The sequence below is a fragment of the Paramormyrops kingsleyae genome, chromosome 24 (genome assembly GCF_048594095.1).
Source record: "Paramormyrops kingsleyae isolate MSU_618 chromosome 24, PKINGS_0.4, whole genome shotgun sequence".
Taxonomy (NCBI): Eukaryota; Metazoa; Chordata; class Actinopteri; order Osteoglossiformes; family Mormyridae; genus Paramormyrops; species Paramormyrops kingsleyae.
The window spans coordinates 15,516,046-15,532,385 of record NC_132820.1 but is presented as its reverse complement, the minus strand read 5'-3'; the positions used below and the strand labels follow the sequence as shown (position 1 = coordinate 15,532,385).

Genomic DNA, 16,340 nt, shown 5'->3' with positions numbered 1-16,340 from the left:
CATCATTTATTAAACAAACAAATCTGAATTGGCAGAATGAAAAATGAAAAATGAAAATAAACTATTATTTAAGAAATATTCCTTGGAACAACAACCTGTGGAAAACTGTGAACTTACAATATTTTCCTTGAGACTTCAAGGAAGAGTCCGTAAACGGAAAATGTGCCGGTAATTTTCTGCCAGTACATTTTCCGTTTTTTGACTGATTTTTTTTTACAGTGTATACCTTTGCCAGAAGTGGGCCGGAGCCGCAAGCCATATAACAATTTTTTAATAAAGTATTTAACATGTGGTCCATCTCTGTTTTGTGACATTTGGGCCACATTTGTCTAATCACAAGTGGGCCACTTTTACGATACATCCGTTTGCCGGTGCCGGAACCGGGCCAGCAGTGCCACACATTTGCCCGAAGTGGCCCACATCCGCATGCTATCTGGGTCCTGGACCTTGGACTGTTGTAACCAATAAATTACCTCATTTGTGAGGTCCAGGTATTCCACCTTGCATGAGGTCATCCTGTCCTGACTTTCATCGGAGAAGTAGCACAGACGCCGTGATAATGGGCGAACAAAGGATTTTAATTATAAAACAACAAGGAACATGACACACCATGAGAACAAACGTTAATGACCGGACTGGGGAAAACATACCTATATGTAACTCAAATGTTATCCACAACATCAATCATAATCCACAACAAAATCATCATAATTATGTTTACAACTTAATATTAATTGGCCAACATTTTATAAACATAACATGCGGTCACTTGTAACAATATTGTCACGATCTAATCCATGACATTAAGCTTGTAAACATGTAGTGGGGGGCAGTATAATGGTGCAAAAATCCTAACAATATGGAGGTTTCAATTTCAGGGTGTCTCTGTGTTCATGTGAGTTTCCTCTGGGTATTGTGATTCTCTACCACAATCCAAACACTTTCAGGTAATGACAACTGAACATGCCTTATTGCCCATAGGTGTGAGTGTAAGACTGGGTGTCAATGTGCAATGCTGGGCAAGCTACTTGTAAAATGTAGTGAGCTAAGCTATCAGTTACTCAACAATAAATTAGGCTTCACTACACAAAAGCTATCACCCATAGAAATATAGCAAGCTGAGTTACACAAATATTGCAAAAGTAGCTTAACTACATCAGAAGCTAATTCACGCTGTACCAACCTAATGCCAGATCAGTGCAAAATGACAGTCAGATACACTCAGATTTATTAAAGAACAACCCATGATTTAACATGGTGTAGACATTTCATTATGTGAAGCATCGAGACATAAATAAAAGCTTACTTTTGGGAATAAAACAAAAAAAAAGTCATTGGCCTACTACTAGGTAAACCAGTACTCTAGTAAACAAACTATTTAGTATCAAATGAAAGCTACTGTGTAGTGTTCGATGGGCAAGACATGGCTATAGGTTTAAATCAATTAAAAATTTCTAGGGAAAAGAAAGACCATTAACAGCCATCTTATTTCCTCAGGGCCTCCTTTAAGGAGAAAACTTCTTCAGACCCCAATTAAACAAGTCAATTGTAGTTACAAATGAACTTTGTTTTTAAGAACCGTGTTAAACTGTGTTTACGGACAACATGCAACACCATGATTAAAAAGCAGGTCCCCTTGAGACCCCAGATGAAAACGGAGCGGCCTTACGGGAGAACGCAAAACTGGAGCACGCCTGCCCTCTCCGAGACGACCTCCACATCATCACCCCCTCTTCTGAAATGCCCGCTCGCTCAGAGACACTCACTGAGGTTCCAGTCGGACAGCGTGTCATCGTCATCGTCCTCGTCAATATCCTCACCCTCCTCGCCGCCGCCGCCACCCCCACCCCCGCCGCCCTCGTGCTGCAGTGTGACGGTGTGCGACTTGTGGAAGCGGGGTTTGATGTCCTGTTCACTGTCGGGCACCGTGCCATCCTCCTCCACGTCTCCCTGGAAAAGGGACATGCTCTTTTAGAGACTGGGGTGTGGGGAATGGGGAGAGGCACCTGGGGACACAGAAGAGACAGAGGGCGGAGGGGAGGGAGGCTGGCAGAAAGACGTTATCTCCTTGTTTCCACCATCATGGAGCCGGTACTGGTACTGGGCTGGATCTCACTTGGTGCCTTTTGAGAATCTACCTGCATTTCTAGCAGTTTCCAAAAAGACTGGAATGGCAATGTTACATAGGTGGAAGCCAGAATAAAGAAAATGCTCATATGCATTCTGTTTGTTTGTATCTATTTTGATCTCTTTCAGATTATGTTTATGTTTATGATGAAGTTTTTCTAAGCTGCCGAACCAGAAAAAAAAGGTTTTCAGAGTATGGCTTGTCTCTATTGCCTGTATCCACTTTTTTGGGATGGGGGGTGCGGACTCACCTTTAAGAGGATGATGTCGATCTCCGAGTACTTCATCCCGTTCACCAGGATGGGGATCAGCCTGCACAGGCAAGGGGGATGATCAGTGGAGATGGGGGTACATAGCCAGAGGCTGCTAACCGTAAAGGGGGGGGGACTCACTGGAGGAGGTGGCTGGACAGCACCTCCTTGCAGATGGGCTGCTCCGCCAGGGTGAGCCAGAACTCGCAGGCTTCCAGGGCCACGTTCTCATCCGGGTCCTGCGTGCGCTGCAGCATGTACTGGGGGGAGGGGGGGTTAATGGATGGGCTGCACAGGATTGGCTGGGGGCTCTGACTGACGGCACGACGGGCCTATGGCGGAGCCCCACCTGTACGATGCTGTGCATGTGGGGGATAAGTCTGTCGATGCGGACCTCCAGCAGCATCACCAGGGCTCGGCACACGTTCTTCCTCACCTCGGAGTCCTCGTCTGCTGCCAGAGCAAACAGGCTCTGCGGGGCAAGGTGGGGTTAGGGTCACATGGGCAGGACTCACAGGGGCGGGGGGGCAGGGGGTGTCCCACCTCAATAAAAGTGTCGATGTTGTCCATCAGTACCTGAGCTTGGCTGATGATGAACTGGTTCACGCAGGCGATGGCGTGGGACCTGGACGTGCAGAGTTCGCACATTTGAGAAAGAATCCCTTTGGAACTCTAATGACAGACATCACACCCTTTCTAATAACACAAGTCTGTACTGTACTTTGTTTTATCAGATTTATAACTTGTATCTTGCTTTGGTGAAAACCGAAATTCTGTGCACACCGATAAAACGGCTTGCAGAAGTATCACCCTCTGGAAGGTGTGGGGGGGCTCACCTGATCTTGGGGCTACAATGTTTGAAGAACTGCAGGAACTTGGGGATCATGATGTTTAAGGGTCGGTCCAGGGCTTCACTGTCAAGCAGCTCCGAAGAGTCCTCACAGATTTTCTGCAGGGCACCAAACGAGCCCTGGGAGGGGCCAGACAATGGGAATCAATGGCAGAAAGGTCCATAACAAGCTCTGGGAGGGGCCAGACAAAGGGAATCAATGGCAGAAAGGTCCATAACAAGCTCTGGGAGGGGCCAGACAAAGGGAATCAATGGCAGGAAGGTCCATAACAAGCTCTGGGAGGGGCCAGACAAAGGGAATCAATGGCAGAAAGTTCCGTAACAAGCTCTGGATCAGACAGTATCAATTCATCTAGCATTACAGACCACCTGGTCCATCGCATCTAGGAACAGGCCGAGCAAACAGAGGGACTGACCTCACACGTATTGTAGTCCTCAGAGTTAAGCAAGTTACACAGCTGTAGGAGAAGCTCAGGCCACATCTGAAGCTCCCCCTTGGAGGCGATGGTCGTGATGAGGATCCCTGGGGGGGGGGGGGGGGGCAGAGGTAGCAGAGGGGGGGGGGGTTCTGAACTTGACAGAGGATATGCGTGGAGTCTCCGGATCAGGCAGTATGAATACAAACACCATCAATGCCCATCAGCAGGAACAGAGCACATCACCTCCAGAGACGAGGGGCCAGGGGAGTACGGGAGGCGAGGATGGGGGGGGGGGCACTGCTCAAACACGAGCGATGCCACAAGCTGTTTATCGACCACTATACAGAGCGTTCCACAAGGAACGACGTTAAGCAGTTTCCAGTTTATTATTCAGAAAAATGCTGATTTTGCCGGTGTGGAAAACGAGAGATGGGCACCCCCCCGTCACACCCTCCCCAACGGGCGCCCCCCCCGGCACGCCCTCACCGATGGTGGCCCGGATGAGGGGCGAAGAGTCCCCGATGTTGTTCAGGCACTCCTGCTTGATGAAGTCAGCCACGGCCTGCGGAAGGTTCTGGTAGTGGGCCTTTACGTTGTTCTTCAGGATCAGGCCGCTGAGTGGGCTCATCTGGGGGGGGGGGGTGGGGGTGAAAGGATGCCAGAGACGCAGCGGGTGCTGAAACTTTAGACGGCCATTGTTAGAGCAAAAGCCACAAGGAGCTTCACAGGATGGAAATAAAACCAGATCACTAATGCCGCAATTGAGAGCCCAGGACTTCCTCTTATACGTTACTTCAGGAACATACGCAGAGCTTTAAGACGGAAGACTCTGGAATGAGCCAGGGAGCGCTGTTCAAAATGCTGGAACTTACTAATGGAGACATCTTAGCACCTCGAGTGTATTTTCGCTTCTGCACATGCGAAGCTAATGGGCACCGTTTCCACGTCCTCTCTCCAAGCTAACAGGACAGCGCAAAATTCTACTGGTTTTCTCCTTGTAAAACAGCCACTGATGATCTGCCTGCACACTCCACGCTTTAACCTGACACCTTCTACCACAGCGGTCAGCGGCCGTGCAGAATGAGGTCAACACGGCTCGCCAAAATGGTCAATGGGAGAAAAGTTGATTGTGGCTTTCCTACAACAATCTGTCAGACAAACATGTCAATTCTCCTTAACTCTTCTCCAGGCAACAAGAATACCAAGATATTCTGTACACATTTAGCATGGGTGAAACATACCAATGAAACATTTTGGTATAGATAATTCCATCTTATACACAATATACGGTCACCATATTTGTTCATGAACCTTTGCATCTTCTGAACTATTTGTTGAAATAAAAGCATCAAAGTATTTTTCTTTTTACTAAGAAAGGGACTGCTTTATCTTAGCAAGTATGCATTGCAAACACCATCATTCAGTTGGTCACAAGTCACCTGTTCCACGCCACAAGCCAATCAAACACAATAATTTTATGTTGTTGTACATCCATACCTTCAGATTTCAGGCTTGTTAGGACAAATATGAGATAATTATTAAAGTCAGGATACTGGTTCAGCTGCTCCAGTTTCTGGAAATATCATTAAGGACAAAAAAGGGGGAGGAAGAAAAACAGGCAACAAAACAGAATCAAATTATTTGATTCAGAAATCAGTGACGCTACAGGCAAGCCAGGCGCGTAGCCAGTAATGGGCCAGGGCGGCACTGGCCCGCCCACATTACTCCCTGGCCCACCCAGGCAAGTTTGATCAAAATACATTTTTAGTTTATTTTTATTATTCAAATGTATTAAAAAATATATAGACTATGTCTATGCTGGTGGTTTGTCCAGCCTTTATTGAGCACTGTTGAACATGATGGTTAGACGGTGTTTTGTTATTGCCTTTGCCGAATATTGCAAAATAAAGGTGTGTTTTTGCAGTTTGTTTGTCTATTATTTTTTCTACTCTCTAAGGTTTAATTATTATTTAAGTAATATTTTTTCTAGGAAAAAATATAGGCCCGCTCACTTTTTCAATGGCCCGCCCAAAATACAATTTCTGCCTACGCCACTGAGGCAAGCTACTAGAAAATGTAGTTAAACTAATAACTACATGTAGCGGCGCTACCGTCCATCACTGTCAATGTGTCTGTTGACCCTGTGATGGGTTGGTGTCCTCAGCGGTTCTTCTGATTGGTTGTCTACGTGGTGGCCCTGTGGTGTTTGGCCCCAGTCACTGCTGGCTGCAGCTGTATTTATGATTTAGTTTCTCATAATAGTATTGCAAAATGATGACTTAATATCTAATTACTTTGACTTAGTATCCCAATGTTATGACTTAGTATCTCATAGGTTTGCCAAAATATTTTATTGTGATAATTTTGTTCAGTATATCAGTAATTATCACAATTTAATTCGTCATTATTTCTTTATGTCGATGCTCCATTTTTACTTAAAATTCCCTTAGAATTGCCCTAAATCAAATTCAGAACATAAAAAATGGTGACAACTTGAATGTGCTGCAAAATGAAATCTAAACTGAATAACTAAATCTTTTAGTTAAATTAGTCAAATTTTTGTCGTAAATACAATTTTTTTTGTTGTAAATTTTTTTGTTGCTAGGTTTTTTATTTGACTGCTTTTCTGTCCCTCTCTTCCCTCTGGCTACAGGTGACGGTATTAACTACATAGCAGGCCACTCTTCAGAACACACCTTTCTTTCGATGACCAAGAGGGTTAGTTGACTGCAGCCTTTGGTATTTCATATCTCACACATGCAACCTTAACTGGAGGCTCTTTGTGAGTATGAGTACAGTGTGTCTGTAGAGCTTTTACTTGTGAAATGTACTTTGATATAAACAATTTGTGTAAAAAAAAGAAGCAACTATTTTAAAATGTGGTGTAATCAAAATCACAATTGTTTCTTCTCTTTCCATACAGGTATCTGATTTTTGAAAGATTTTTGCAAAGAGGGTCTCCCTGGACTCCCCCAGCCCCCGTATGACACAATATGGAAGCATGGATGTAATGGATGTTGCTATGAGAGCTCTCCAGATGCTCCTTGATGCTCTCCAGTTTATTTTAATAATTGTATAAATTTATGTACACTGTAAATCCATCCATCTTCTGAAACCACTTAATCCCAACTGGGGTCACCAGAGTCTATCCTGGGAACAATGGGTGCAGGCAGAAATCAAACCTGGGCAGTTGGACTGAACCCAGAACCATCTTGCTGTGAGGCAGCAGCACTAACCACTACACCATCTCTCCCATAAAGGTCCTGCTAGGCTGAGTCCCACGGGTTCGGGTACCCGACGGGTGACCCACAAATTTTGATGAAACGGGTAAAAAATATTCTACTGTACCGGATACGGGTTTGGGTCGACGCAGGAGAGCTAAATTGTGGTTTTCAAAACATCATGTGCCAACAAAAAATACCCTAGGGCTATATTTTAATTAGTGACAAAATCCCTGCATTCAAGATGATAAAACGTAAAATCCATATCAGTTTATGCCTGCACGCACATTCCCGGAAATCTCTCCCACTTTCATTTTCAAAAAACGCGCGCGATCTCCTACAGCTGTTCGAAATGAATGCTGAACTAGTCAGCTGAGGCTATCAACTGTGGACGATATCCTTTTTTTACACGCTAGTCTTCGCCTTCGCGTAGGAATTCCAATCGGGTAATCAAAGGAAAACGGACGTTGCACGTAGGTAGCCTATAAAACCCAATACTATGCAGGGTAGCCTAATGTACATTTGATATAATATTAGCTTTATTAACACATTTAATTTTAAGCTGGTAAGGCTATGTGTGGGCATGGCAATATCAAACATTATTTGAGTTTGGAGGTAGGCTACTACCATTTGTTTTGCTTATTAGGCTGTTATTAAGCAACATTTACATTTGGCTATGCCTTTTCAACTGATGTTGCACATGTCACTGGTCATTTGTTGTGGCAATACACTTTTGTCTTTAATTTTTAATCTGACTGATTTTCATTCGGGTGCGGGTCGGGTGTCGGCATTTATTTATAGCGAATCGGGTGCAGAATTTTATTTTATTTCTTTCGGATAACGGTTCGGATACGGATTTAAGTATGACGGGTACGGGCAGGTGCGGTTTGTCAAAATCAGACCCGTGCAGGACTCTGCTGCTGGGTGCAGCAATAATCATATAAACAATTTTCATATAAATCATTTAAATAATAACAATGAGACGACCCCAAAACAGGAATGGTTCAACAGGTGGAGGCCACTGACATATTTCCCTCCTCATCTTTTCTGACTGTTTTTTGACTAGTTTTGCATTTGGCTACAGTCAGTGTCACTATTGGTAGCATGAGATGATACCTGAACCCTACAGAGGTTGCACAGGTAGTCCGACTCCTCCAGGATGGTGCATCAATACGTGCCATTGCCAGAAGGTTTACTGTGTCTCCCAGCCCAGTCTCAAAGGCATGGAGGACATTCCAGGAGATTGGCAGTTACGGTACTCTAGGAGAGCTTGTTAAGAGCCCCAGTCTAGGGTCGGGGCGTAACAGAATGGAAGGGAAAGGGGAATAGGAATAAGGGAAACACAGGGTGTGGTGGACAAGGGAACACACATGGACAAAGGGGTATATTTTTGTATTTTTTTCTGATTTTATTTACACGCGACAGACACAGAACAAATAAAACCGGTGCGAAAGGACTCACTCCCAAACCAAACAACAGCATACACAAAAACTTGCAAACAAAAATGGCAGTCACTCCCTACGCACCTAACACACACACAGAACATACACAGGCAAAGCGTCAGAATCCGAGGAGCACGCGAAGACGTAACCCAAAAAACGGGCAAGGGATCGAAACCAAAAAGCAAGCAAACCAAGGCAGAGGTACAGAAAAGGGCAAAGCAAATAATCGTAAACCAATAAACCAAAACCGTCATACACAATAATCCAATCACAGAAAGCAAACCAACCATAAACCAGAAATCGAGCAGAGCTCCCGAAGATCCTTGTCCGACTTTTCACCTTGGCCGGTCAGAAGTGACGGACGGTCTTGCGAAGAGTTGTGGGTGGGGTCTGGACGGGGAGGCGGAGCAAGGGCCGAGCTGAGTGGACCTGGCCATGGGCGGAGCCGGACAAAAAGCGGCGCGTAACAAGCTAGACAGGGCCGTAGAAGGTCCTTAACCCATCAGCAGGACCAGGATCTATTCCTTTATGCAAGGAGGAACAGGATGAGCAGTGCCAGAGCCCTACAGAATGACCTCCAGCAGGCCTCTGGTGTGAATGTCTCTGACCAAACAATCAGAAACAGACTTCATGAGGGTGGCCTGAGGGCCCGACGTCCTCTAGTGGGCCCTGTGTTCATTGCCCAGGACCGTGGAGCTCGATGGGCATTTGCCATAGAATACCAGAATTGGCAGGTCCGTCACTGGTGCCCTGTGCTTTTCACAGATGAGAGCAGGTTCACCCTAAACACATGTGACAAACATGAAAGGGTCTGGAGAAGCCGTGGAGAACATTATGCTGCCTGCAATATTGTTCAGCATGACTGGTTTGGTGGTGGGTCAGTGATGGTCTGGGGAGGCATATCCAAGGAGGGACACACAGACCCCTACAGGCTAGACAACGGCACCTTGACTGCCATTAGGTATCGGAATGAAATCCTTCGACCCATTGTCAGACCCTAAACTGGTGCAGTGGGTCCTGGGTTCCTCCTGGTGCACGACAATGCCCGGCCTCATGTGGCGAGAGTATGCAGGCAGTTCCTGGAGGATGAAGGAATGGATACCATTGACTGGCCCCCACACTCACATAAAATCACCTGCTCATGATTGACATTTACCACTTAATAAGGTCTAATGTAAGTGAATTGCGTCTGTTCTGTTTTTTAGAGTCTGCATTACGAAACCCACTGGTGTCTAGTCCAAATGAGGCTGAAGCTGAAATAAATATCAGAGTGGCTCAGACCGTCTCGTGTGCAGTAGTTTTCTTTCAGTATTTTTTTATTTTTCTAACGTGTGCATTTTATATATATATATATATATATATATATATATATATATATACACACACACATATATATATATTAAATAAAAACTCTTTTAACGAACACCTTTATAGTTTTTATTATATATATTATAAATAAAATATATTAGTATCAATACATGTTCAACACTAAAGCAGACGTTGAAATAATTATTGGCAATCGTAGGATAATAAGAGTGTCAGGGAATCATCGCGTATAATAATAAAAAGAGTCGCGGAATCATCGCGGAGTTTCGCCTAGACGTCGCGTTTTCATCGCTGTTGAGACGGAAAACGTCGCGATTACATCGCCTGGACGGAGCTGTTTGAGCGCCGTTACGTAATACCAATGTGCAAACGACAAATGCTACTAGATAACGACCTTTCAAAAAACATATTAACGACGTAGCGCCGACGTACTTGTGCTGACTGGGCGATGGATGGGTGTTTCATGTCTGCAGATGTTCTATAATTAATGAGTTTTATTTCTCCTTTAAAGGCATTCTCTTTGGGATTTCTGAACACAAGAAGAAGAAAGACGACAAATATTTTGGAATTATTATTATTTTATTTTTTTTTTGGAAAACTTTATATTCGTAAATGTAAATTTAGTAACTGTAGACTCTTTCTGTTTTTCAAAAATGACTTTTCGAAATATCTGGAAAGTTCAACGTGCTGTTCAGTAATAATAATAATTTACAAATAAAACTTCAGATCGTATCTTAATTTCCTGATAGTAATTTCTTAATAGTAATATGACTTTCTGGCCACGCGTGGTTACTTGTGTTCATTCATTACATACAGTGAGTAATATTTACCCTATATTGTTACAACATTTGTAACAAATTACTTACAAATTGTTACAACAAAATGTTATAACCCTCCCCGGTCACCCCTGCTATGCATTTCACATTTGCCTGGCCCTAGATGAATAAGACCTCAAAATTTCTATTACAAATGTGGCTTCCTATTCAAATGAATGTGTGTAATTGATCACCATCCATGTTAACAGTTTAACGTCACGAAAGAAAAATCAGGTTTTGCCTGGCTAATTTGACCATTAACATTTCAGGGAGATTTACATAGGCGTATATGAAATACATAAAAGTATTACAGCTTAAACGTTTTGCTCATACGTTTTTTCGTATTTTCGAAATGTCTTAATTATAAGCCGCGCAGCACGTGCTGTGCAGCTTTTGCCGCCGCGAACATTCCCCTTACGGAAGCTGCGGATAAAATAAGCGGCAAACTTCTGTCGAGCTTCAGTCGACGCTGCGAATAAAGTAGCCGAACGAACCGAAAAGCTGCGAATAAGTAGCCAACTTCAGCCTCGTATCTTTGAAACAGTTTAAATTTCATTCCCGGAAGGAATGTATTTATATAAATCTGCCAGTCTGTTTTATTTTATTTCAGAACCACACACACATTCATACAGATGTGTCCCTAATTCAGGGAATTTGCCTTTATAGTTTATTAGAAAGTATTCAGCTGGATTGCCCTGTGTGCACGTGTATTGTTTGTATTGTTTAGTATTGTTGACTACTGTACTGAATAAGTGAAATTAATCAGAATACCATTCCCCTGGCTGGTATTCCTGCGCTCTGATAGGCACCCTTCAGTGAACACTAAAATATCCTTGAATTACGATGCAGTCTTAAACCTGACATCAAAATAAACTGTCCTAATCTAAGTCCTTTGTTCCTCTATTTTGATGGAAGTTTCTTGATAGCAGGATTTTTCATAACCCAGTCACTCATGCCTTGATCGTTGCTTTGCAAAGTTTGATTTATTATTAAAACATCAATAGTTGAACACTTTAAAACACTCGAGTGTGAAGTGGGTGTAGTCATTGTAGCATAAACGGATGTTGATTCTGGTAGAGCATATTTCTGTTACAGTTTGGTCTTAAATTCGGCTTGAATTGGTATTAAAGAAGTCTTAAATTTCAAAACAGGATTCATACAGACACATCGTTATTCTCAGGTACAGCTCATTGCATGTATTGCTGCTTGCCTGCTGCTTTTCCCTTTCACCACCAGGTGGCATGCTACACTCACGGAATGGCTCATAGAACGCGCTGCTGCTTGCCTGCTGCTTTTCCCTTTCACCACCAGGTGGCATGCTACACTCACAGAATGGCTCATAGAACGCGATGCTGCTTGCGGGCTAGCTTGCCCATTTACCCCAGGTGGCACGCTGTGCTCAAGGTACTCCGCTTGGCCGGACATCGCTAACCTTTGCTCCCTTTAAATGAAGTTTATGCGGGGAATGTTCTCTTATCTCTAAAGGTCATCTTTCTCTTTTCCCAAGAATTGCCAGGCTGTTTCCTCCTGTGCTGGATCTAGCTGGTGTCAACCAAACAGCTGGCACATGACAGTGCCACTTTACAGTAAGACTGCACTTATAAAGGCTTTATAAACAGGTTATTAATTCGCTTGTAACACTCCGTAAATCATTAATAGACAATTGTAAACATTTTTTACTAATGGGTTACTACCATTTATAAGTGGCAAAAGGGAGCCTTATCATAAAGTGGTACCCTATTTTCTCTTTAGGTGTGATACAGAGCTGAATACTCTGGTTGTCATGCAGCTCTGGTTCTTGGGAGTAACTTGTCGGAGTAACTTGTTACAAGTACTGCTTTAATAACTTACCAGCAGGCACTGTTGAGAAAATTGGAATGCCAGTTTGATTGATGGATGATGCTTCCAGTCGAGGCAATTTCAATTTTCCTCCTGTAAGCTCCAGGTGTTGGACATCTTCTTTTCATTTTAGGAATCATAAATATGAATAAGCTTTTTTGGTGGAAATATGAAGTGGTGTACAGTGCCTTTTTTGGATAGCATCTACTGCAGTGGCACCAGTGGGCCTGGGGGTGTTCTAGGCCCACCCGTTCAGCGTTCACAGCAAGCAATACAGTGCCTTAAACCTGGTCTGACAGGTATGTGTATGCGTGGTTTGATCAGTCAGTGGCAATGTGCTGTTGAGAAGCAGATTTTTCTTTCTCTTTGGTCATTTGGACTTAGTAATGCTAAGAGTTAAAGATGTATCACAAGGACTGAGTTTTGGAAATTTGCTTAATTCAGCATTCTATCTCCGAATGACTTTTGACTGAATGAATAAATTTTTGTTTTAGAAATGTGGAACTACTTGGCACTTTTTAAAAACTTTGCTGATAAAATTTAAATGCTCTGAAACTAAAACAATTAGGGCTGCCGCGATGACGTCGACGCTGAAAATGCATCGACATCAATACTTTAAATCGACGCATCGTTTTTATTTTAATGTAATTTCCATTATGATTTCTAAAAAAAGCTTCAATGATTTGCTTTAATATCACTATGTAATTATGGGAGTAGTTCAAATTATAACAAAATAAAAAGGTGGTTTTACACCGTACAAAGTTCAATGCCATACTACATGGGCACCAGCGCTATACACGAGCGCCTAACACACAGGCGCTATTCTGTGCCGCCAGAATAAGCAAAACCACCCTATATGTAGTCTATTCATGTTTATTAAATTACCATTAGTACGGAGAGCTTTTTAATATTTTTTGTCCTTATAGCTGCTAAATCCTACACTCATTATTAAAGTCAAAGTTGTCTGCCTGCTACCTTAGAATCCTCATCCTCATCCTCATCATCTGCCGCTTGTCTGGGGTTCGGGTCGCGGGGGCAGCAGCTTCAGGAGAGGCACCCAGACCTCCCTCTCCCCAGCTACCTCTACCAGCTCCTCGGGGAGGACACCGAGGCGTTCCCAGGCTAGCCGAGAGATATAATCCCTCCAGCGAGTCCTGGGTCTGCCCCGGGGCCTCCTCCCTGTAGGACATGCACGGAAAACCTCTCCGGGTAGCCGCCCAGGAGGCATCCGCACCAGATGTCCAAACCACCTCAACTGGCTCCTTTCGACGTGAAGAAGCAGCGGTTCTACTCTGAGGCCCTCCCGGATATCCGAACTTCTCACCCTATCCCTAAGGGAAAGCCCAGACACCCTGCGGAGAAACCTCATTTCGGCCGCCTGTATTCGCGATCTCATTCTTTCGGTCATTACCCATAGCTCATGACCATAGGTGAGGGTAGGGACAAAGATGGACCAATAGATCGAGAGCTTTGCTTTTTGGCTCAGTTCTTTCTTAGCCACGACGGACCGGTTAAGCGCCTGCAAAACTGTAGACGCCGCTCCGATTCGTCTATCCAACTCCCGATCTTGCCTACCCTCACTCGTGAACAAGACCCCGTGATACTTAAACTCCTCCACTTGAGGCAGTACGTCTTCCCCGACCCGAAGAGGGCAAACCACCCGTTTCCGGCTGAGAACCATGGTCTCGGACTTGGAGGTGCTAATCCTCATCCCTGCCGCTTCGCACTCGGCTGCGAACCGCCCCAGTGCATGCTGGAGATCCCCAGTAGATGAAGCCAACAGGACGACATCGTCTGCAAAAAGCAGCGAGGCAATCCTGAGGCCACCAAACTGGACACCCTCAACACCCTGGCTGCGCCTAGAAATCCTGTCCATAAATATTATAAACAGGACCAATGACAAAGGGCAGCCCTGGCGGAGCCCAACCCGCACCGGGAACACGTCCGACTTATTGCCGGCAATGCGGACCAAGCTTCTGCTCCGTTCGTACATGGACCGAATCGCCCACAATAGCGGACCCCGGACCCCATACTCCCGAAGCACCCCCCACAGAGCACCTCGGGGAACCCGGTCGTAAGCCTTTTCCAAATCCACAAAACACATGTAGACCGGATAGGCAAACTCCCAGGCCCCCTCCAGTACCCTTGCAAGGGTATAAAGCTGGTCCAGTGTTCCACGGCCAGGATGAAAACCGCATTGTTCCTCCTGAATCCGAGATTCGACTATCGATCTCACCCTCCTCTCCAGTACCCCGGAATAGACTTTCCCAGGGAGGCTGAGAAGTGTGATCCCCCTGTAGTTGGAACACACCCTCCGGTCCCCTTTCTTAAATAAGGGGACCACCACCCCGGTCTGCCAATCCAGCGGCACCGTCCCTGACCTCCACGCACTGTTGAGAAGGCGTGTCAGCCACGACAGCCCCACAACATCCAGAGCCTTCAGGTACTCCGGGCGGATCTCGTCCACCCCCGGGGCCCGGCCGCCACGGAGCTCTTTAACCACCCTGGCCACCTCAGCCCCAGTGATGGGCAAGCCCCCCCCAGCACCCTCGGGCTCTGTGCCCTCAGATGTCTCAAAGGCAGTGTGCGTAGATGTATCTGAGGCAGGGTTGAGGAGGTCCTCAAAGTATTCTTTCCACCTCCGGATGATGTCCCCAGGTGAGGTCAACAGCCCCCCCCCCCCACTATAAATAGTAGGAACCAGGAGCTGCTTCCCCTTCCTGATACTCCAGATGGTTTGCCAGAACCTTTTTGAGGCCGACCGAAAGTCACTTTCCATGGCCTCACCAAACTCCTCCCACGCCCGGGTTTTTGCTTCTGCGACCGCCCGAGCTGCGTTCCGCCTGGCCAGCCGGTACCCGTCAGCTGCCTCCGGAGACCCCCGGGCTAATAATTCCCGGTAAGCCTCCTTCTTCAGCTTCACGGCCCCCCTCACCTCTGGTGTCCACCATCGGGTACGGGGGTTACCGCCACGACTGGCACCGACCACCCTGCAGCCACAGCTCCGTACGGCCGCTTCCACAATGGAGGTCCGGAACAGTGTCCATTCAGACTCAATGTTCCCGACCTCCCCCGGCATGCAGTCGGAATTCTGCCGGAGGCACGAGTTAAAGCTCGAGCGAACAGGAGCCTCTGCCAGACGTTCCCAGCAGACCCTCAATATGCGCTTGGGCCTACCAGGTCTGACCGGCTTCCTCCCCCGCCACCTGAGCCAACTCATCACCAGGTGGTGATCAGTTGACAGCTCTGCCCCTCTCTTTACCCGAGTGTCCAAGATGGAAGGCCGCAGATCAGATGATACGATTATAAAATCGATCATCGACCTGTAGCCCCGGGCATGTTCGTACCATGTCCACTTATGGACACCCTTATGCTCGAACATGGTGTTCGTTATGGACAAACCATGCATTGCACAGAAGTCCAATAACAGAACACCACTCGGATTCAGATCAGGGAGGCCGTTCCTCCCAATCACCCCCTTCCAGGTCACACTGTCATTGCCCACGTGAGCATTGAAGTCCCCCAGCAAAACGATGGAATCCCCCCGCGGCACGCCAAATAGCATACCGCTAAGGGAATCCAAGAAGGCCGGGTACTCCGAACTGACATTCGGCGCATAAGCGCAGATGACAGTCAGAGACCTATCCCCGACCCGAAGGCGCAGGGAAACAGCCCTCTCGTTCACCGGGGTAAACTCCGTTGTTAATGCACCGAGCTGTGGGGCCACCAATAGCCCCACCCCAGCCCGGCGTCGCTCACCCGCCGCAACTCCAGAGTAAAAGAGCATCCAGCCCCTCTCCAGGAGATTGGTTCCAGAACCCAAGCTATGTGTTGAGGTGAGCCCGACTATATCTAGTCAATACCTCTCAACCTCACGCACAAGCTCAGGCTCCTTCCCCACCAGAGAGGTGACATTCCATGTCCCGAAAGCCAGTTTTGTCAGCCGGGGATCGGACCGCCAGGGCCTCCCTTGGCCGCCACTCGATCCACAATGCACCGAACCCCTGACATTCCCCTTGCGGGTGGTGGGCCCACCTGGGTACCTTAGAA

The 16,340-nt window shown here is 46.1% G+C and overlaps 2 protein-coding genes and 1 non-coding gene across 3 annotated transcripts in view; 1 reads left to right on the top strand and 2 right to left on the bottom strand.

The window, feature by feature from the left end:
• LOC111857265 (MICOS complex subunit MIC26-like) overlaps positions 1–16,340 on the top strand; it is a 152,656-nt gene that overhangs the window by 42,586 nt on the left and 93,730 nt on the right. The window lies entirely within an intron of this gene.
• LOC111857266 (transportin-2-like) lies at positions 617–5,240 on the bottom strand. The gene is made up of 9 exons (XM_072706858.1): positions 5,145–5,240; positions 4,134–4,275; positions 3,645–3,751; positions 3,215–3,348; positions 2,922–3,003; positions 2,728–2,850; positions 2,520–2,638; positions 2,379–2,439; positions 617–1,950 (listed from the first exon to the last, which is right to left on the bottom strand). The coding sequence occupies exons 2-9, from the start codon at positions 4,273–4,275 to the stop codon at positions 1,753–1,755; spliced, it is 966 nt and encodes a 321-aa protein (XP_072562959.1). The 5' UTR covers positions 5,145–5,240; the 3' UTR covers positions 617–1,752.
• LOC111858885 (small nucleolar RNA SNORD41) lies at positions 3,828–3,896 on the bottom strand. The gene has a single exon (XR_002841703.2). It is a non-coding gene; the product is annotated as a small nucleolar RNA SNORD41 (small nucleolar RNA).

Coding starts and splice junctions, on each gene's coding strand:
- LOC111857266 (XM_072706858.1), bottom strand. CDS start 4,275: ATGAGCCCACTCAGCGGCCTGATCCTGAAGAACAACGTAAAGGCCCAC. Junction 3,752..4,133: donor CCTCATCCGGGCCACCATCG/GTGAGGGCGTGC, acceptor CCCCCCCCCCAG/GGATCCTCATCACGACCATC. Junction 3,004..3,214: donor CATTGTAGCCCCAAGATCAG/GTGAGCCCCCCC, acceptor CTGCACGTCCAG/GTCCCACGCCATCGCCTGCG.